The sequence below is a fragment of the Watersipora subatra genome, chromosome 9 (genome assembly GCF_963576615.1).
Source record: "Watersipora subatra chromosome 9, tzWatSuba1.1, whole genome shotgun sequence".
NCBI lineage: Eukaryota > Metazoa > Bryozoa > Gymnolaemata > Cheilostomatida > Watersiporidae > Watersipora > Watersipora subatra.
In genome coordinates, this window is record NC_088716.1 from 51,036,125 (window position 1) to 51,059,969 (window position 23,845).

Consider the following 23,845-nt stretch of genomic DNA (forward strand, 5'->3'; position numbering starts at 1 on the left):
AAGCAGTTGACTGACCTTGACATAATGTGGGCTCATGCAAGAATGTGTTGTCGTAGAAACCAAAATTTTTTCATCATATTCATTAGATGTTTGCCAGTGAATGCTGTAATGGGTTTCCTATCATACAAATATGCAAGTGTACACAACTCCATTACTGGAACTTTTTGATCAGACCTCGTATGTGTGTTTATAGATCTGAGGTATTTCCTTACTTGTACAGTTATATAAACTGCTATATAAAAAAGCTTATAGAATGATGCAAGTAAGGAAATACCTCAAATTTCGAAGTTAATTTAGAAAAACTGCTGATTTTTGAAGTATTGCGATAGCAGTATAATAGTAAATGTAATGACAAACAGCAGCTAGTGTATTTGGTTTCCTTAGTAACGCAAACCAATGTCAATCATATACAGATGATCTGCAACCGATGAGTGGGTTTCGATTTTTTATTTCTAGGTAATATTTGAAATCTTTATATTTTGTATAAATCCTACAATGTATGTAATATACCAGCTTTCCTCAACCTATCCTATTAATTTATTAATTTGTCATTTAGTATAACAATCAAAGAATATTAGATATTCTGCATACACTTTTTTACAAAATGTTCTACAATGAGGCCACAAACAAAAAAATTGAGCTGGATTTACACAATGCATCATATTTCCTCGAATACACACCTCGAAAGTATATCATCAAAGTTACGATTACGTCTGTGTTGACTTACGACCGTCTGGACATGAACGATCTAGGTCATACCTAAGACAGTGAGTGTGTATATCTATCAATTACCTATAATGATCCTGGGGGTAATACTCACAAGTTATTCTCTGCAAGTTTAAAGGAGGCTGGGTTGAGATAGGTTGTCTGAATGCTTTTGCTGTCAGTTGCTGACCAGCGGCTGACAGTGCCATGGAGCTCAACCAGAGTTGATAGCATGCTTGAAAGTTGCCTGGACAAGTGTGTCACATAAACGTCTGTGTGGAAGCTGCTTGGTATTACAATAGCCAGAAGTTCCACTGTGATGGATTGAGGAGTCTGTAGACAGTCCCCACCATCGAAACCGCACTAAAATGATAGTGTGTCAGCCATAATGAGGGAAAGTCATGATAAAAAGCTCAAAATATATTTTGAGCAGCAAAAATGAATCTTAGTTTAAACCAGTGCTGCTCAATTATTTGCTGCCATGCCCCTAGGAAGAAAGGGAGAAAAAACATCTCGCTCCCTCTGCCGCAACTGTGAATAGTATCACTTATTAATACAGTAATTGTTATAAGCACACCGCCACAAAACACTGTATCCTTACAAACGCTAAAGAACAGAAAGAACTATAGATCAACTTGCAACAAAGAATAACTTTATTAACTGTAACAGAAAAAATTTCACACCTCATACACCTGCTCTGTACCCTGCACGTATGCTCAGTGCGAATGAATCCTTTAGACTACGGAGCAAATGCTCCCAGCTCACACTTTGACAATGGGCGCCCTACTGCCCTTTAATGTAGTATAGAGGTAAAATGGCACTTTATTCCATGACAGTAAAAAAATAAAGACAAGTTTTTCTTGGGGTCAGACAGAAGATAGGGGGGGGGGGGTTGAGAGGTGCCCCACTATTTGAGAAGCACTGGTGTAAAAAAACTTCACAAGTTGAAATCAACTTAAGATGACCGTCTGTCTATCTGTTAACCGATTAGAAGTTTTTGCGTTGCCCAACATCCTAATGGTGCCATGCCACAATACCAAAAATAACTTTCAAACTCATTTGCTGGAGCTTCGAGTAGAGCCTCCAGGATTTACTATACCCGCTTTCCTACTACCAACATTTGCTTAGTACATGGTACCATTTAGGATTTGCAAAACAACATCAAGTGTATGAGTTGACTGCTTTTTATTTTCACTATACCTTTTAGCATAGCAAGTGTTTAAACGAAGCTTACATTCAACAAGCCAAGACGCATACCATAGCCAAGGCATGAGCACTAGAGCTGTCGATAAACATTTAGTTTGACAAGCCGATATGGCAATGCTACTAATGTAACAAATTTTTTGAGAAGTCTTTAATTAGTGATTCTTACACTTTTGTTGTTAAGCTATAAAGTTCAGTGGGAAAAAGTTAGGATTCATTCATCATTATTTTTACAAACACAAATACTGGTCATAATGTAAAACTGATATATGAGAAATGCATATTTGTCAATTGGTAGAGTAAAATTGTTTAGTCTTGGCTCTGATAGGTAGTTGGCAATTGTTGCACAGCTTATGATTTGTTGTTTGTGAACAAGATTATTTAGTAGGCGATTGTAAAACCGTGCAGAGAATCAACTACATTTAAACCCTGAGATACGGTGGCAATAGAATCGGTTCTTCAAGGCTACGATGTACATGTAGAATACAATGTTTTTCTAGGCCCTGGTTATAGTATTTTTCCCACCTTACGGTGTGGCAAAAAGATTACTAAGACACTGATACATTATTGTCTGAGATCTTCCCAGAACTCTTGAGAAGATCAGAGATACTCTCCGTTGTTTACAGCTACTAAGTAAGAATCAGAAGGATGCATCGGGCATATCTTGTGTGAGTGTTTAAGATATCATATTTACTTTGAGCTTTTTAGTGCATGTATATCATTTTTATTGGGCAGTCCATAACAATTTTTATAGAAAAATGTTTTGCATATGGTGCCTCAAATATAAAAAGAAAGATATTGCTATGTGGTATCAAAAATTTATACAAATAAGATTTAAAACTACCAAGTTTATGTTTATGTATACAGCTGACCTCTTTTGACAAAAGATTAAAAGGTAGCAATACAATTGTTGAGTGTATCTTTTGGTTAGTACAAAATAAAATCGTCATACCGTGGATATCTGGTATTAGAGAATTGAAACATATCAGTGATGAATGAAGGAGTTAAACCATTTAGTATTTTAAGTCTAACAATGTTAGTAACATAAGTTTAACATATCTGGAAGTAGAAGAGCATCCACTGTTTAAACAAATAAACTAAAAGGTAGATCGTATAAACCAAGGTGGTATCATTTGTAAATTACACACAACCCGTAATGCAGTTTTCTGTAAAATCAATAGCTTATCTACTAGTGACTTTAAAAAAAGTTCAGAGATACAAGAATATCACAAATAAGACAACAATAACTGGCAGAAAATTTATTCAAATATCGTAACCTAAATGACGTAACCTGAAAAGATTAATGTTCTTTTGTACTGTATCAATGAGAATATCAACATGGTTATTTCACGTAAGAATACTTGAAGCAGTGAAACCAAGAAGAACTGTTACATTATGTTGGATGAGAGCATCACCACCAATATTTAAGCACAAACTACTATCATGCTTTTCATGTTTATGGTTATCTTTATGTTACAGAATCACTCTTGGATTGTGATCAAGTAGCTATTACATTGTAATTCAAGCTCTCTCGAGTCAGTGTGTGAACAAATAAAGACTGTGTCATCAGGATATTCATACACCAAACTTCAATTCATTAGTCATTGGTCACAAAGTTGCTAGAGATTGTAAATAATGAAGCAAAAAGGTGGTTACTATGGGAACGGAGCTGGTTAAAAAAAGAAATTCGTAGAAAGAAAGAGGCAAATGACATCAGCAAAAATAAGGAAAGCTGTCGGTGAGTGTGAATGCCTTGCTAAATTTATTGCACAAAAACACCCAGAAAAAATTCTCTCAGGTCATCTTATAGACAGTGTTAATGACAGATACAGGGGTAACTTCATAAATATTTTGAGCAGTCACTAGAAACAGGCTTCTTTGCATAAATATTTCACCAAAATAGACGCATCAGGAAGCGTAGGTATAGAGAGACTCTGCCATATGGCAATTTCACTTTATGATCCTAAAAGTGGAATGGATTAATGTCTTATCCTGTGGTTCTACTGTAATTTATTACTCCCTAAGCCTGTGGTTCTACTGTAATTTATTACTCCCTAAGCCTGTGGTTCTACTGTAGTTTATTACTCTCATATCCTGTGGTTCTACTGTAGTTTATCATTCCCTAAGCCTGTGGTTCTACTGTAGTTTATTACTCCCTAAGCCTGTGGTTCTACTGTAGTTTATTACTCCCTAAGCCTGTGGTTCTACTGTAGTTTATTACTCCCTAAGCCTGTGGTTCTACTGTAGTTTATTACTCCCTAAGATTAACGAGTTGATATAAAACTAGAGCTAGGTCTAACCTTAGCTTCAATAAAAATAGCATCGACTTTGCATTGCAATGGCTGATCACTTTCACCAACCGCAAAGCAATACTCAGGGTCTGTGCCGCTGGGCTCCACATTATCTCCTAATAGGTTGAAGGAAATCTCATTTTTTCAACATAATTTTTGTTTTTGCAAAAATTTCTTAATTTCTCATAATCCAAGAAAGAGATTAGTGGTGAAATCGTGGAGCGATAAACCGTGTTGCAAGAGATCACAGAGACAAATATAACTTTGTAAAAGTGATTATTAAGCTGTCAAACCTCAGCATATGAAGCAAATCCCCTGTGATATTTCCTTTGTATGTTGAGTTGAAATCATCATACATGTACATGTAAGTTGGAGCAAAGATCTTATAAAGTAGTACATTGCACTTTGTTTAAGTCGTTCAAAAGCAAAAACGGCAGCAAATACATCCATTTCAATTAGCGACATACAAAATTATTATAACAAAATCATGAGCTTAAAAATGGGAAAACTAAAAGTAAAAACCTAAATTATTTGTAAAACTATGTTAAAAATAAACTTGCGCAAACTTTGAGTAGATTTAATCAGAAGGTTTCGGTGTTTTCTTATCATTTATGATTGTTTTTGATGTTTGAGGTGATCTGATTGCGAGGATGTTTCATGATTAAAATCAACAAAACTTGATCGCGATTAAAACACTCAGATCAAGTGAAACTGCATCTATGATGTCTATAGTCGCTAAGAGACAGAACAGAGATGCATAATGTTGCAACTTGAGCATAATATCTGATATCAACTCCAGCAACTATAACAACTATTAACCCTGTTTTACATGTATTTTTCTCTTGAGCGTTTTAACCATGATCAAGTTTTGTTGATTTTAATCTTGAAACATCCTGACAGTCAGATCACCTCAAACATAAAAAACAATCGCAAATGATAGAAAAGTAGCAAGTTTCTAATAAAATCTACTAAATTTCCGTGTAAGTACCTCTTTAGCAAAGTAACAATCAGTGAATAAAAAGTTTATTGTTATTTTACCTTAAAGTGTAAGTTTATGCGTAATAATGTGTAAGTATTGTAATAGAGTGAGAAATAGAAATGGGGTGACTTACTTGAGCTTAAACCGAGTTTACACTATAGTACAGTTTAATGTAAATATTTTTGATTATTTAACGATTTTATTTTTAATTTATATCACTTTTTTGTTTCACACGAGTAAGTAAAGAAATTTTTATTGTGTAAGCTATTCGTTGACAGATATTTGTGAATAATTAAATCCTAAATTAGATATTTGTGAAGATATTAGTCTTCTCTAAAGCTTGCCTAAGACACGAGAAAACACCCTTACTAGGTTCAGTGAGTGAAAGGTGATAAAAATACACGGTGTAACTTATTAGCTTACATTAGTTAAAGTTTAAATTAACTTATTTGATATTAAATTTGTTATTTTAAAATTGTATTATTATCAGCCTTTTTATATTTACTTACAAAACTAAAATAATTGGAAAAATTTTATTAGTTGAAATTTAATTATATGTTGAGACAAATATTTACTCGAATGTTAAATCAACTGACAAAAATTTATTCGTAGAGATGATCGCAATTTCACATTTAGCTGGATTAAATAAATATATTGAGTTTTTCAAAGATACATAAAGTCTGTTTAAATTGACATGAACAGGTTGAAAGTGAGGTGTATTGAAAAAAAAGTCTTTTTTTGCATAACGCTGTTTTATCGTGTAAATTGGCAAAAGGTGTAGTGGTTTTTTAAGGAAGTAGGGATGTAATGGATGGTCAGGCAAATTGGAGATATGATTTGAGTATTTTAAACAGCATATATTTAAAAACATTAGATTTTTTCTATTCGGTTGCTCGGGCTGAGATTTGCTGGTCGGTGCCAGTGTTTCTCTCAACAACAACAGTGCTAGAAGTGCTTTTTCATGAATCAACTTCCTGAGAATAAACATAGTAAAATCTATTGGAAACAATAAGCTGATAATTTCAGATTTCTTTTGTAGGAGAAATAAGTTGAATAAACACTCATTAAAGTATTGCTTACACAACAGATATAAAGTATTGCTTACACAACAGATATAAAGTATTGCTCACACAGCAGGTATAAAGTATTGCTCACACAACAGATATAAAGTATTGCTTACACAACAGATATAAAGTATTGCTTACACAGCAGATATCAAGTATTGCTTACACAATCTTGCATCAGGGATCACTTGACTGACTCATTCAACTATCGATTGCATTTTTTTTCTAAAGTTCTGCTATCATGCCTTTCAAGTGTCATATCAGATGACAAAATCTTTATTAATTATTCTTGGTGTATTTTAATGTGCATGAGTCATCTCCCTTGCCACTAGTCTACTAGATTCCTCGAACATTATATAGAGTTGTGACAATGGAGGTTGTGCAGCTAAAATGAGTCATTAGCTTTTCCATAATTTTAGAAATTTGAATAAAACTTTGTGACAGATTGACTCCATTGTTACAACTCTGTGGATGGAAGACATGTAAGTGTTGATTTTTATCAAAATAAAAAATATTTGCATTTACAATTTATTTTACTTTAATTTGGAAATCTTTACTTTATTGTAGATAACATCAAAAACAAGGCTAAATAAGCGATAAAATATGAACTTTCGCTGACATTTGATGCTTTCATTAGTTTACCATTCTGAAGAGCGGATAACTCCATTTTTTAAAAACATTCATTAAAGTTTTAATGGAAACCCTGAAAAATGTCAAAATTTAAAACCGTGTGCCGTCGAAATAACAGTATTAAAAAAAGTCAAACTCATGCAGACTTCACAATTCACAGGTGTGACAGGTTTTTCAACATATTATATCATCAGAATGCATTTTAATCCTTTCTCAACTTACCTGACTACTTGAACAGTTGATATCACACACACTGTTGCCGGCAAGGGCTGTGCAGTCAGGGGCCGTGCAGACCTCGTCGCGGTACGAGTCGCAGTCGCCACCGTCAAACAGCTGATCTTCTGCATCACATTGTTCATTACAGAAACCATCTCCAAAGACATGCGTGCAGATTGGGTCTGTAGTCGACAGGTCGCAGGCGACTAAAAGCGATGACACGCGGCTCTGATTAACTAGTGTAAGTTTTAATTCAAGAAGTGGAGCAAGTCAAATCAAACAAATGGACATTAGAGAGTGGCAGCCAAGGGTGTAAAGGTAGATTCACACTAAGTTATTACAATATGTAATGTGTACAGTCATATCTCTTAATGAATCTGTAATGAACATTGATAAGTAAATCGCTTATTTACATAACTGATTTATAACGAGTAGTTTCCTTACTTTCACAATGATAAATAGAATTCTTTATAGAACAGCCAATAGTAACACAGAATCCTTTATGGAGAAACCAATAATAATACAGAATTTTTTTAGAGCAGTTACTGGTTATAGAATTACTCATAGAATGGTAATATAGAATTACTTATAGAACAGCCAATAGTAATACAGAATTACTTATAAAACAACCAATAGTGATATAGAATTACTTATAGAACAGCCAATAGTAATATAGAATTACTTATAGAACAACCAATAGTAATATAGAATTACGTATAGAACAGCCAGTAGTAATACACAATGACTTATAGAACATCCAATAATAATATATAATTCCTTATAGAACAGCCAATAGTAATATAGAATGACTTATAAAACGGCCAATAGTAATACAGAATTACTTATAGAACAGCCAATAGTAATACACAATGACTTATAGAACATCCAATAGTAATACAGAATTACTTATAGAACAACCAATAGTGATACAGAATTACTTATAGAACAACCAATAGTAGTACAGAGTTACTTATAGAACAGCCAATAGTAATATAGAGTTACTTATAGAACAACCAATAGTACATAATACACAATGACTTATAGAACAACCAATAGTAATACACAATGACTTATAGAACAACCAATAGTAATACACAATGACTTATAGAACAACCAATAGTAATACACAATGACTTATAGAACAACCAATAGTAATACACAATGACTTATAGAACAGCTAATGGTAATATAGAATTATTGCTGTGTATCAGTTTCTTGTAGAAAAGTAAAGTTTTGTAAACAAAAGTAAGTGCAGGATCGTTCGTTAACACAAACAAACAAACAAACAAACAAACAAGCAAAGAGCCGCAATTACTGTGCTGAGAAACAACTCTATACTATTGTTTAATTGGCACAAACTACTTCAACTTGGTACAAATGATTTGGAGGCCATAATTGCAAGCAGATTTTTTGTGGGCACACGAAATCTTTTTCACTGACATTTTAGAAGTACCATCATAAATTTGTCTAATATGTGTTTGCTTAATGATTATAAGTTATATAATTAAAATATAGAAAAGCCAGATCCATGCTTGCACTGATCTGTGAGGACAAATTGGTAGCTTTTTGGAGATGCAGTGCAAATGCGATACAGTGAGTTTAAAAAATGTTTCTAGTTTTAGTAGAAACTATTAAAGAACCAAACCTTATTAAGTATATCAACATGTTGCTGTCAAAACTGTGAATTGCTGTTAATTTACACACTCAATAGACGATAAAGTTATCTTCAATCTGATGTAGGCTATAATGAAGACTGAAGGCGAAATACTAACATACTAGTATATGTATGCATATGTATGAGAGGGCTATAATGTATGAGGTACTCAACAAAGGAAGGTAGCCTTGATTACTTTAATGCTGGTCTAACGACAAGCTTGGGCAGGTGTAGCAAGTTTTCCAAATGTAAATTTTTATCAGCATGCATATTTTAAACAAAAATATTCTCAGGTGAATTTATCAGAGGCATTGGGCTTGAATAAAGCAATGAAATAGCTAAGCATAAATTTTCATGAATATTCATTTTTTTACTAACTGGCATCGTGTTTATTGCAAAGAAGTCATGAAGTACATGTCTATGTATGGGCACTTAACATTAGCATAGTATGGTGAGTACAGTCACAGGTAATAATATGGGGAGTACAGTCATAGGTAATAATATGGTGAGTACAATCGCAGGTAATAATATGATGAGTACAGTCGCAGGTAATAATATGGTGAGTACAGTTGCAGGTAATAATATGGTGAGTACAGTCGCAGGTAATAATATGGTGAGTACAGTCGCAGGTAATAATACGGTGAGTACAGTCGCAGGTAATAATATGGTGAATACAGTCGCAGGTAACAATATGGTGAGTAAGGTCGCAGGTAATAGTATGATGAGTACAGTTGCAGGTAATAATATGGTGAGTACAGTCGCAGGTAATAATATGGTGAGTACAGTCGCAGGTAATAATATGGTGAATGCAGCCGCAGGTAATAATATGGTGAGTGCAGTCGCAGGTAATAATTTGAGGAGTACAGTCGCAGGTAATAATTGATAAACAATTCCAAGATTCTCAGGCTTACTCAGGCCAGTTGTGGCATCGCGGATACATATTTCCATGGCACGGCTTAGCGTAGGTTCACTGCCAACCTCACAAGTCAGGCTGCATGTGTAGGTACCCGCATCCTCATCTTTGTCAATATCTCGCACCCTCAGCAACGAAGTGAGTTGGTTATTGTCAAACTTGAGCTCATTCCAAACACCTGCCAAAGACATTTCAGCCAGTTACTGTACTCGGTAAACATGTGCACTCATATATGTCCATGTACACTTATATATGTACACTGTACACTTATATACGTACACTTATATATGCACACTCCATGTACACTTATACATGACTAGTACCCTGGCAGTCCTCTGCGCTGTGAGAGATTGGCGTGTATAATAACTATGTGCACAATCATTCCCTGACACAGCAAGATGATTGAGTGGTGCAGCTGGTAGTGTACTTGGCTGGGAAGTTGATGATCTGGGTTTGATTGCCATGTGGGGAAATTTTTTTCCTAACATTCTTAGGGTGGTTTTGGACAGACATGACTCTTGTTATAGTAAATTCTAAACTGCGAGCTAACCAGTAAAGAAAAATTGCAAAAATCATAGCTGCAAACAAGTTAGATTTTGCAGGCTATTTTGGAACCTGTAAGGTGATAAAGCTATATTACTTAGAAAGAGTATCCAGCAACAAACACTAACTAAAGGAAGAAATAAGATTAACGAAACTTTTTAGTTTATTGTCAGAGTGCACATTAATATATGCACCTGTCATCAACCGCATTTACCTTCATATAAGATTTTTCTTGTGGTATCTTCACACACTCATGGTAAAATAATCAGTCTCAACTATAGACAGCAAGGAAGCTAGACAGGCTGACTAGTAACAAACTGATGCCACCTGCAGGTACTCATACAACTCTCACAAGCATTTCAGATAGACAGCCACCAGCAGATACTCATACAACTCTCGCAAGCATTTCAGATAGACAGCCACCAGCAGGTACTCATACAACTCTCACAAACAATTCAAATAGACAGCCACCAGCAGGTACTCATACAACTCTCCCAAGCATTTCAAATAGACAGCCACTAGCAGGTCCTAATACAACTCTCACAAGCATTTCAAATAGACAGCCACCAGCAGGTACTCGTACAACTCTCACAAGCATTTCAAATAGACAGCTACTAGCAGGTACTCATACAACTTAAGCATCCCAAATAGAAAGCTACTTTTTTATAAACGTGATGCCATGAAGTCATCGGTAAATTTACTAATGGCAAGGCTTTATGAATCTCCTACAGCTGGTAGTATTTTACTGAAATACATGAGACTAGTCTTAATCTAAGTGGCTGAGTAAGTACAGATGCTATCAAACCAGTTAAGAAAGACTTATCCGGATCAGTAGTTACAGCTAAGGGAGTCTGCCGCTAACAGAAGTTCATCTCTGGTTTGCTAAATTCCTTTATCTTTACTATAATAAGAGCCGTGTATATCCGTCCGAAGCCATGCTTCGAGGTTAGGAAAAAAATGCATCACGCAGGATTCTAACTCTAATATTCAGCTCAGCAGCCAGGCACACTAGCAACTGCCCCACTCTACTACCTTGCAGAACTATGAATAATTGTACACGTAGTTATTACACATGATGATCTCTCACAGTACACATGACTGCCAGCTTACTAATTTTATATAACAGAAAACTAAGAAGCTAGCTAATAAATGTAATGCATTTGACAGATAACATGTCTACACGCGTTAGCGTGTAGACAGATAATAAATCACACAGCTCTGTATGCAGGATGAGCTTACAGTATCTAATACTCAGATGCCATAGGCAGCTAAGCCATTACATGATTGATTCAATGATTTGCAGGTAGCAAAATTTTATGTCTTTGTATCCATATTCATTTTTAGGTCCACATGTGTGTTCTCTTTGTAAGATGAAAGTTTTTCACGAGAGCTGCTAAAGAAAAGTGGTTTGAGTCCCTGCTCGCTGGCTTATAAGGCAGTTTTGTAGACAACCGCGTGCTATTGTTGTTCGCAATCACAATCGAAAGACAAAATTACTGGTATCTGAATAAAATTAACGCTACACTATTATGGTAGAAAACAAGCTAAGATAATATATCAACCTGCAATACATTACAATTACCATCAGACCAATTCTATCCCTATGTTCCCACTGTATGGATGATGTAGATTTGGAATTGTGTGCACTTTGAGTTACCGTGCAATTACAGCTTCGCGATTTCCACAAATCACCATACAATTCGATACTGTAAATTTGCTATCGTGAAATATTGTGAATCGTATATTTATAGATTATTCGCATTATATAGCGATATTATTATTAGGTAGAAAGACTTGTAAATATTTGTTAAGTTTTATTTTTATATTTTAACTTAGAAAGAAACTGTTCCGTGTTTGTAATAATTAGAAACATTTTTTTCATGAATGCCGGAGCACTTGAAAGGCCCTGGTATGAGCTTATTATAAGACTAGAAGGACTGTGTTTTAGTTCCGGTATCACTCAGTCTGCAACTTGTCAGGTGTGAGATAAATCACCATTACACGATTATATCATTTATATATATAATTTATGCAATGGCGAGTATCTCTTTAAATGGTGGCGATTTTCAAATCATCTACCTTCAAAATCGCCTCCAAACAATTAAATCGTCATATCGCACATCTCTATGAGCATTGAGTGTTGTTAAAAAAGATAAGGAGTTTTACGTTAGAGGTCAGAGGTCATAATGGTGCACTCTTGTCTCGCTTAGCAGTACACTTTTAAAATAGGCATGACTGAAGTGTTGAAAATGTTTAAAATGGAATAGCCCGCATGGCATTTTTTGCGCATAATTCGCAAGTGCTGTTTCCATCTTTCGCAAACATGAAATGTTCGATAAAAATTTGCGACTAAAAAAACTTGCGAGATTTTGCTGTTGCCATCCTGCGAATGACACAAACTAGTTGATCATTCGCATGGAAGCATGATGTATGTCTGTTCTGGTGTGTCCTTCATAGAGCTTGCTTCAGACAGATTGATGGCTCGTGAGATTTTCCTAACTATGGATATGCAAAGGATTTACTAGCTGGTAGCTCTGAGTGTGCCTTGTAAAGAGGCAACTAGTAGACTAGAAAAAGTTTGTATGATCCTTTGACACTCTGTGGTGTTGCATGACTCTGAAAACATATCAATCACGGCCTCAACTTTTAATGAGACAGATTATAAAAGCCATAGCAATTTCTGACCGTGTCTGCCTCTGTTTATTTCAGAGTCATGCACATCGGCCTATGCCAAGAGTAACATGGTATTTTTAGATAGTCTGCTTCTTAGACCGTTGTCTAGTAACTTCTGGAGTAACTGGCTGTATGTTTGTGCTCAGTGATGTTCCACTGGTACAAGAATGTTTTCATATGGTCGAATTCACTTTTATTTTGAGTCTGTATCTCTGACATGGCATAAATAGAACTACATCTAGCGCGGAGGAAATAGACTCAGCACAAAGTCGTCAGGATAAGTTCCTCAGTCTGGTTAGGTGAAACATGAATTTACTAGTGAGGTTTAGTTTACGAGTGAGGTTACTAGTGAATTTACTAGTGACGTATATTTAATGTGAACTTCACTTCATGTGACCTTCACTTCATGTGACCTTCACTTCATGTGACCTTCACTTCATGTGACCTTCACTTCATGTGACCTTCATCTTAACTTCATGTCACTAGCCAATGCCGATAAAAGCAAAATTTCGATATTAATAAATCCTAGTATGTCATTGTGTGTCTGTCTGTTAGTATGCGTTTCCACATTTTTTGTCTGATTTCATCCAAACTTCCCGTGCATATGCTCTCTGTGCCTTCAGCCAGGTTTCTAATATATTTGGTTTCAAAACTTCGTCCGGTTTTGGAAAACTTTCCTCTTGAGCATATATTTGCAGGCTATTTGAACATGAAAGAAACCCTGCGCATTGTCGGGGCATGCAACTCTTAGCCATATGCAAACACTTTGTCAAGCTATACTACGCGGCTCGTGGTAGCGAAAGAGTCAAAGGGTTTCTTCCTAGCAGCCAAGATACACTGATGGAATGTTTGTTTTTTCCTGCTATAAATCAGTTCTTGGGTACCAACATGTTTATCAGAGTGTATCAATATTTGCTATTTAGCGCAACAAACAATAGAAAGAAACTTGATATATTTGCATAATATCCTATAAAAGTTTAAGAATACGGTCTAGTCGAAACTTTTATTGACACGGTGAGACATGTTTATTTTGGAACAATAGTAGGCAGGCGGAAGGATAGACTAGTTACCATGGACGCCTCATGACATGTGAGTCCTTGATACGCTTCCAACTTATTGTTTTTAGTTAGGGTATTGGGCATTTACATGCAAGTCACTCTGAGTTTAGGCCAAACGCTGGAGTTGGAATGGCAAAAGCAATATTTTGAAAGTCTAATCCTAAAGGTATAGCCACATGTGTCGGATTTTTAAGCCGAAATCAAGAAATTTACGAAAAAATATTTGGAAATACGAAAATATCCGGCCTAAACTCAGAAGATTGTCAAAACTGTGCAAATGTCAACTGGCTAAGCAAATTATTAGTGAATGTAATTTTAGCAGCTTTTGTGATTGGTATAGTCCGAGACATATAACGACATACAAGGATAATACCAACGTAACTCAACCAAGTAAATACGATGCAACTGATTAGATTACGCTAGAGATGGTACCCCTTTCTATGGTGAATTGTATTAGTATTTTTCTTGCGCGCTATTATACGTGTCTTAGACTATATCAATTGCAAAAGCTGCTAAAATCGCGCTCGCTGTAAATTTGTTCAGCCAATTGAAAGCGTTTTGTCGACGATTTCAACATGCATGCGTTTGACCATTGAGTTTCAACCGAACATTCTTGTGTTTTTGAATATTTTCATATATTACGTGATTCTGGCCGAAACATAAGATATACCTTTACTTTCAACATCTAACAATAAAGACTTCATTACACCTTAAATTTTTTATAACTTTTTCAGCATCTTCAGTGATGATGGAAAAATGAAAACACTGAAGATCTGCAGACAGATCTTTTACGGCATGGCGAATAGAAATGCTTTAATGTGACCCAGTGGCCTAAAGGTCGAGAATGCCTGATCTTCAAACAACTGGTTGGGGTTCAACTCCTAGAAAGGCCAGCAGTGGTGATTGGAATGACATCTAACTTTAAACTGCCCTCAGCAACTGGGCATGTCTCCAGTCATCAAGGTACCTTTACCACTGGACTCAGACATGTCCAGCCAAAAATATAGAGCCATTTTTTGTGCAACAACGCTTTTAAAAACATGTACAGCCCCTTCAAAAACCAACTAAAGGACATTGGTGGCAACAAAAATGACATCCAAACCATAAACTGCTCTCTACAACTGGGCATGTATTCAGTCATTGAAGTCTCCTTGCCACTAGACTCAGACACATCCAGACAAGAATATAGAGCCATTATTAGTACAACACTCTTAAAAACATACACAGCCTCTGCTTGCAGTAAGATAAGCAGACGTCATACTCCATCTTCGAGGATTTGCTCACACAAATAATCACATCTAGCTGGAATATTAATAGAGTTGTTTAGCTGTGCACGTAAAACTTCTCATCCCAACCTTTTCCATTCCCACCTTATTTCATCCACTTACCATATTCCTCGTTGGTTTCCTTAATCTCTTTACGGTATCGTCGAGAGCTGAATATCCATGTGATGGTAGCCGATGTCTGATTCTTACAACCGTTTACTGGAAGCGCGCAGAGAATGTCTACATTCTCAGCTTCCCTTGCCACAACAGTACAAGAGTTGTCTTCTGCTAACTCATACACTGCAATAGAAACAGTATAACTGTGAGTTAACAAATTTGATAAATAATCATAAAAATCCAACGCTTGATGACTCAAAATTTTCTGCCTTACAATCCCAATATTTAGGAACGGTAAATGAGAAATAACTTTTTAATATTTTGATCTATGACATATTATCTTATTTATTTTTATAAATAAGGTATTTATACTTTATATATTTTTTTATAAAATAAATCATATATATATATAAAATATATGTATCTTATATATATTTTTTTATAAAATAAATCAGATATATATATAAAATATATGTATCTTATATATATTTTTTTATAAAATAAATCAGATATATATATAAAATATATGTATCTTATATATATTATTTTATTTGTCTCTCTGTCGGTATTTACGCATTCAAATGTTGCCAACTATGCTGCCTACACAGCTCTTCATGAATGCATACACACAGTAAAAATATTTTACACTGGGGTATTTTCAACATTTTTAAGAAGGCTAAAATGTGAGATTCTGCATATGCTATTTTTGTAATAGTTTAACACTTTTTAATCAAATGAACATAAAACCTTATGAAATCCAGATCTTCAAATCGTTGCAATAACATTATAATATTATGCTAGTACCCAGCAGCCTAGCGTACCATGAGGGATTGGCAGGTCTGCCTATAAAGCACAGATATTATGTATCAGCACAATTATTCCAAATTCCTGAAAGGTGGTCGATTGTTGCAGGTGTTAGTGTTGGTCAACCAAGCTGAATGTCATGGGTTTAGATCTTGTATGAAACAGTCTTTTATCCTAAACTCTAACCTTCAACCTCTAACCCTAGCCTCAGAGAGACACGGCTCTTATTATAACAAAGATTGCGTTTGGAAACTGTTTGATTTTAATTCTTTAGCAAGCAATTGGTGCTCGAAAAACTCGATACAAATACAACGTACCTAGTAAGATCTATCTTAATAAAAGCTCCACAACATCCTCTGACTCAGTGATTATAGCGATTATAGCGATTACAGTGGAAGCAATAAAATAAATAAAATGATAGGGCTACAAGAGATGTTTACACATTTCTTTTTATATAGGTTCTAGCCATATGCCCGACGTTGCGAGGATAATAGAATAATTACCTAATAAATTTGAGTAACTTACCTAGAAAGCTAGATCTTTACTATAATATTTACTAAAACATACCCATGTCTTGGGCAAGCTTAACAATCATTATGAGTAACAGTCAACCGTGCCAGTTATTAACCACAAGCAACACTTTATGTGTGAGTATCTTAACCAATATAATGACTATTTGCCAATGAATCCGCTATACTCTGGGTAGCTTGAAGGTTGACTTGCAACAAAATTAACATTATAGTTACTTTGTATCAAAAGATTCACCATGTCTTACTCTGCTGTGTTGTAGGTGAAAAATATGTGGAAATGTGATTACAAGCTCTTAAAAGCTAAAAAACGAATAATTAATCGCAGCCATCACGAAAACGCTGTAGATTGGAATCCCTCTCCAAAACGGCTCAAATGGGATTTAATTGAACACGATGGCTTCTATACACACTTTCATGCAACCTCATTCGTCGAAATGTTTTCACAAATATACTTCACGCATTTAATAAAAACATGTCTATTGTCCTTAAGCATCTGTTTTATCGTCATCGTAATGCTGTCACTTTGAGCACTGATATCTCAAAACCTACCGTACAAATTCGTTTAATTTTTTAACCCTCACTTGAAGGAGTGCATAACATCTTCTGATAAACATGAGAAACCTGTTGGTCACCTGCAATAGTCGAAAAATGCTGCAGAAATTGTTCGCGCTATTTGGCAGGAAATATGGGTCACATGATCAGACTAGATGATTAGACCAGGCTGAAACAAAACTATAAAGTAGCGAGCATCTATATTTGATACGGGCTTTCTGGTAAAACTCAAAGTGTTTGTCCAAAACTAGTGCTACGAAACGTTTTATATTGAGCCTTTTATTGGCCTTTAATTTCACATGATAACATCACGTGTCAAAACAATAACCACAATGTTTGGGTACGTCGCCGAAATAAAGAGATTCCAAACTACGGCGTTTCCGTGATGGCTGTGATTAACTGTTTGTTTTTGAGCTTTTAAGAGCTTGTAATCACATTTCCACATATTTTGCACCTACAACACAGCAGAGTAAGACATGGTGAATCTTTTGCTACCAAATAACTGTAATGTAAATTTGGTTGCAAATCAACCTTTAATGGTTAAGTTCGCTGCCTGTAGATTCAGAAGTCCCGAGATCAAATCTAGTGCCATGCAGATTTTTCATTGATAGATTTTAGTTGCTATAACTGGACACAGAGTTTAACAAAAAGACAAACACTGAGATTTATATATATAAACTAGTACTATAGGTGGACTAGTGTGCCATGAGAGATCATCATTTGTAGTGTGTATATGAAGAATTACCCTGAAAACCTAGATGGTGACTGAATGGCGCAGGAGCTGGAGGGTCATGCTGCAAATCATAATGTTATGAATTCACATCTCATTTAAAGCAATCTTTACTCCAATCATCCCCCAACCTTTAACTGTGGAAACGAATAGAGAAGGCTCTTGCTACAGAAAATATTATTGTAAATTGTTAGACATTTGGTGAGTATTGAGGTGCCTGCCCATATCTGTCAATCACGTGCTATGAAAATCACAATATTCACTAAAATTCCCCAACATTACATTTTCATAAATTCACATTCGCTTTGCAGCAGTCTTTCATGTGGCGTTTGCTTAAGCTGGCTATCAGAATCATAATAGTCTATTGTTGTTAAAACAGACAGACTGACCCTGAGTAAAGCTTTCAAGTACACTTCTGCTAGATTGATATACAAAGATAGTATTAGAGACTAGGTACTGATTGAGAGTGAGCACGCAATTTGTTGAAAACTACCATTGTCTAGTTGTATGTCAATCCTACATTAGCAGCGCTCCATCCTATCAATAGGGATCTAGCTAAAATTGTCTCCCCGACGATGTGCTGTTTCTCGATTGCACCGGAATAGTTTTATAGTTATCAGTTGGTTGTACGATAATTCCAAGTTTTGAAACCTCTTGACTTAATCATGATCTATTACAGCAGACTTGCATTATATAAACTAAACATTGTTGAACATTTACTGTAGCCTCTGATATACATACATGTAAAAATGATATTCTCAAATACGTATAGTACTTTGTATGAGCCAACCAAACTAAGCTCTTATTTTCTGCTTGTATTTTTAATCTTACTGCAAGCTTTTGTTTCAGGATCTGAAGTACCAACTCAAAGTATTTTAGCATTGTAATTCGGCAACTACCGAAAGCCTTTATAACAGCTCGCGTATATCATTTATTCTACCGAGAGCCTTTATAATGGCTTGTCTTAGTACCTACACAAAAGCATGGATCATAGAGTTAAAGGATCAATGCAGATTTTGTAACAGTGAATTTGGAATATTGGGTTATCATGTCGCTATATATATAGTACTTTATTGGCAATAATTTAATTTCAAAAATAGAAATGTTTTTCAAATTAGGCCATACAATAGTAAAGAAAACTAAAACAAAAATGAACCAGTTAATTTTCTTTTTACTCAAAATTCACATCATATTATCGCTAACTTCAAACTTTTCTACTTTTGGTTTAGGATGGATGGAAAGAAGATATTGTAAACCATGACTTAAATGTCTTTCAGTTAGTGAAATTCTTTAAAACTGGGCCTCAGATATTTCTGACAACTATTATAGTTTTACATTAGAGAATAGGTTTTGATCGAGCTACAAAAACGATAGCGGTTTCTTTGCTGCCTGTTTCACTAAAATAAAAAATATTAAACATAGCTTTGGTTTGTGAAATGTATTGATTCTGCTGCAGAAATTTTGTCATGAAAGAGTTCCGAGGTAATGAATAGTATGAAATATGATAAACTTAATTTACTAAACAGCCGGAAGCAATGAACAGTATGCAATATTTAGTAACCTCGGAAGTTTACGCGTAATATTCACTATTGAAATTCCGTTAACGAGATCCCATTGAAATCGGAGAGCAAATCACTTGATTAGCAGAATAACCTAGTATACTACTAAATCAATCCTATAGTTTGGCATAGCAAACAGCATAAAACTTTTTTAACGTTATTTTAATGAGGAACTTCCTGTCCTACTCCCATTTCCAGTTGTGATATTTTACCGTGAGGGCTCTGCTTTGTAAACAATCCCTCTTCGCTTGACAGATAATAATTTATCATTTAGGATTTAAGGCTTGGAATGGTTTCCTCCAGTTTACATTAGCCTATATAATTTTAGCTGAGTTTTTTAGCTAGAGAAGTCAGCCCACATGTGAATAAATTTCCCAGGGCACAGGGAGCGTCATGTGCACCCAAGTACGCATGGGAATATCAACGCAAGCATCTCTTTCAATGTTTCCCACAATTGTCATTACGGTATAAGAGGCTCCGATAAAATAGATGGTATCATTTCACAAACACACGAGACGTAACGAAATGCTTGGCTAACCTTTATGTTATCCTTGCCTATTTATCCATAATACAATTGATTTCATTTGAGGGTGGCTTCGTTCGCACCCGATAGGTTTGGGCAGGCTTGACATAATAAATTGTTGTTTGAATTTCAACTGTCTACCCACTCTGGTCTTAAGACGAGTCATGTTATTGATACAGCGAGTTGTATGATCGTGTATAGCTATAGCAAGGCATGACGACATCAAGCGATGCTTCACTGTTATGATGCTTGCATCAAAACAGTGAAGCAACCAGATGGTTGGCTAATCAGTCTCATCAATGTCCTACGGTAATCTCTCGCTATGTTGGGATCCAACCTTTGAGGCTTCAATACTTCGCTGGATGAAAAATATCAAAAATAAAAAGACAACAATTCGTAAAACATACAAATCTCTCTCATACTCCGACCCAGTTAGAACCTTCCGCAAACATTATTGCAATGGCAGTCGCCCATAATGCTTTGGTGGCTCCTAAAGCATTGTTTCGCTGTTTCACTGTTTCACTGTTTCACTGTTTGCCTGTTATGTTTGCGAAGAGCAAAAAGCTTGTGACACCTTCTATCATGCCTTTTAAACAGCTTCAACCCTCAGAACTGTCTAATGAGAACAGAAAAAAAGAAAAAATGAAAAATGCTTACGATTTGATAAATATGAGTTTATAAGTTTATATTTAGCGAGTTTTCACTTATCGGAGGGGGAGTGATGCGCCGGCCTCCAGTAACCACGAAAAACGAGGGATTACTGTAGATACCAGGTTATTATATTTCAATAATATTTGAGCTATGCGCATATTGCCAATAAAATGATGAGTTGAAGGCCATTTTAATAATAATGTTTAATGTTGTTTACTTGTAAAAGTAATTATTGATATGATAGGCCAATTATTTATGGTAACAAAATTCAAAAACTGCAGAGTTAGCCAATAAGGTGGAAGCAATGCGATGTAAAAGCAATCTGACCAACCGATGTACAGATATCAAGGATCTGTTGAAACATTGGCGCTTGCTTACGAGTGCAACATTAACCATTGTAGTCAGGACATAATTACTGGGTTTCCATGCTTCGAGCGGATTCGGAGTTTCTTCCACTACGAATCATAGAAACAGTAAAGTCTGAATGAATTCGATGCCATTTCACTTCGCACAATATGTGCGAAGGCATTCGCAGTGAGACTACTACTCGATGTTGCAGAAACGATCACTTCCTGTGGATTTGAATCGATAATACCCAATTAAGCTCTGCCGAGTGGAGGTAAAAAATGCAGCGCAGTTCATCACACTGCCGCACAAGTATATTTCAACTACTATTGCCAATGATAAGGTTGATCAGACAACAATGATGAGATAATTACCTTTTTATTTATTTTATTACCTTATTCATTATATAACTGAACCTACCGATTGTACAGATTTTCAATGCACTGGAGTCGACCTCTTCTCAGGCTTAACTCCTCTAACGTAAAGAAATTTTTCACTTAAAGCCATTGTTGTTTATGCAAACTTTGAGGAGGTCAACTCCGAATTCATTTTAAGCATGGAAACCCGCTGAATGATAGGCTCAGATAGATAATGTGGGGCCGCGACACGCGCAGTCAAATGTTCACAGAAAATACTAAAAGGTTGCCATCTGTTTCCATAGATAGTTGGTTAGTGATTTGTATAATCATAGTCATAACATAATCATGAACTAAATCTATATATGCAGCTGAAATGGCCGGAGGTAACAATTACGACATGTGTCATTGCTGCACAGCTTTTGCAATCTGCTATTGGTTGTTCGAATGCTGTCAATCGCTGCTACCAGTGGGTTGTTAAAATGTAGGTAACGTGCAGAACGTTTTTTCTTATGTTTACATAAAAGGTTTTTATAGTTCATTTTCAGTGATTGCAAATTTGTTTTCGTATATCATTAAGCTGTAGTCGCATAGCATCCCAAGCTGGCATATCTCGGCTAAAGCCACCACAATTGGTATGGCATGGTCAAGCAGGAGAACACAATTAAAACAAATTGATACTAATCTAGCTACATTACTTCTTGCCATATGATTGATCAATTCCATTTATTACATTTTGACTCACAATTGAATCAACTGTTTGTGATGACATAACATAAATATTACAATCGCTAATAATATATTGTCCAATCAAACACTAGCTATGGTAATACCTAGCCAAATCGTACTGAGCATAACTTGAGTCATTCGGTTGCCAGTTTTTTGTTTCAGTGTCTTTGGCTTTTCCCCAACAGAAGATTCCAACCGTGAAACCTTGACTTCGGTTGCCATGTGGCCCCGGCATTAATTTTTCTCTCCAAACCCGATATGACTGTAGCTATAGACTCGTCCAAAATTTGATTCTACTTCAAGTTTGTGTCACTAGCCACCGCCAACAAAAACAAATCAGGCTGTGTGGAAAAAGATTAATCATATAGATATTCAAAAATATCTAAAAAGGAAATTTTTATGATATTAGGGTGTAAGATGTAATATGGTAGATGATAAGATATATGATATGATGTGAGTTGGTTTCACTGGACACCACCATATGCTTCGACTAGATGAATCCCCGGTGGTGCACGAGTATTAAAAGACAGTTTATAAACAATGGCAGGTAATGTAGTTGTCATTGGCTAATTTGAGTAAGTTAGTATCCGTATTGCTAAAGTTACTAATAAGAACCGTGAGAGTAAGCTTTAGCGACATTGCCGTAACGCAGAGTCACTATGCATATTTTAACCCAAATAATGGCTCATATTGCCCAATGAATTCATTGCATCCCGTGTAGTTTAATGGGTTAGCTTATCGCCTTGTGAATAGGAGGTTTCGAGATCAAATCTTCTGTGATACAGATTTTGCATTGCTAGATTTCAATCGCTACAGCTGAACAGATACCAAATGATGACAGACAACAAAAATAGGTAACAAACTGTGGGAGATATATATATATATATATATATATCCGATAGTTATATATATATCCCACAGTTATATATATATATATCCTCAATATATAAATATATAGATTGTCAGTATAGTAAACACCTAGTCATACCAGTATCATGTAATCACTATGTGGATAGAACATCACCTAGTACGTAGTCGCAGAACTGTATTACCCTGCATATAATTAATATTTCTCTGCTATGATTCTAGAGAATTATCAAGTGCACTTTATTATTTTTAACCACTTCCTGTGCTCGAAAAAACCCATTGATGCGTGTCTCTAATAGTCCCAAGTAGAAGTACTATTGAAGCAGCAGGATTAGTACTCGATACACAAGTACTATTTGTGTGTCAAGCAGAGCAGTCTGCTGTCTCCATTGCTTTGTCAAACAAAATACCAAACCTGCTGCATCATTCAGGCTTGTAGACAAACTCAATGCGTGATGTTTATCCATTTTTAGAATTGTGGCAAAATATTTCATCCTTGATTATGCTTATAAAGAAAACAATATGAGTAATACAGTCAGTCCACATGTCAAGGTCATTGCTGCAGTCGAACCTTGACTTGTGACAACATCTGCTTGCAGAATGTAAAATACAAATTACAGTATAATTAAAACAGACAGTCTAAAATTTGAGCAAATATTAATCTCTTCATACAAATTAATCTCCAATACGCAACATTCAAGTTTATTGAAGCTTTGTAGTTTAGTAAATCTGTACATCCGTATGCAGTAAGCAGCTTTCCTACAGTTGGCTTAGTTCTACAGAGTTCAGATAATATTAGACAGGGCTTGTGAGTTTTTTCTGATTTAAAAGTATGGGCTCCAAGAGGACTAGCGGCAGCTCTAGTAGTTATGCAAAAAGAGAACGGTA

The 23,845-nt window shown here is 35.4% G+C and overlaps 1 protein-coding gene across 1 annotated transcript in view; it reads right to left on the bottom strand.

The window, feature by feature from the left end:
- LOC137403960 (neurogenic locus notch homolog protein 1-like) overlaps window positions 1-23,845 on the bottom strand; it is a 38,187-nt gene that overhangs the window by 3,696 nt on the left and 10,646 nt on the right. Inside the window, exons 3-6 of the mRNA XM_068090097.1 lie at window positions 15,318-15,494; window positions 9,654-9,833; window positions 7,095-7,294; window positions 821-1,068 (exon numbers count right to left, since the gene is read on the bottom strand). Coding sequence (XP_067946198.1) covers window positions 821-1,068; window positions 7,095-7,294; window positions 9,654-9,833; window positions 15,318-15,494 — 805 coding nt within the window. The remainder of the gene's footprint in view (window positions 1-820; window positions 1,069-7,094; window positions 7,295-9,653; window positions 9,834-15,317; window positions 15,495-23,845) is intronic.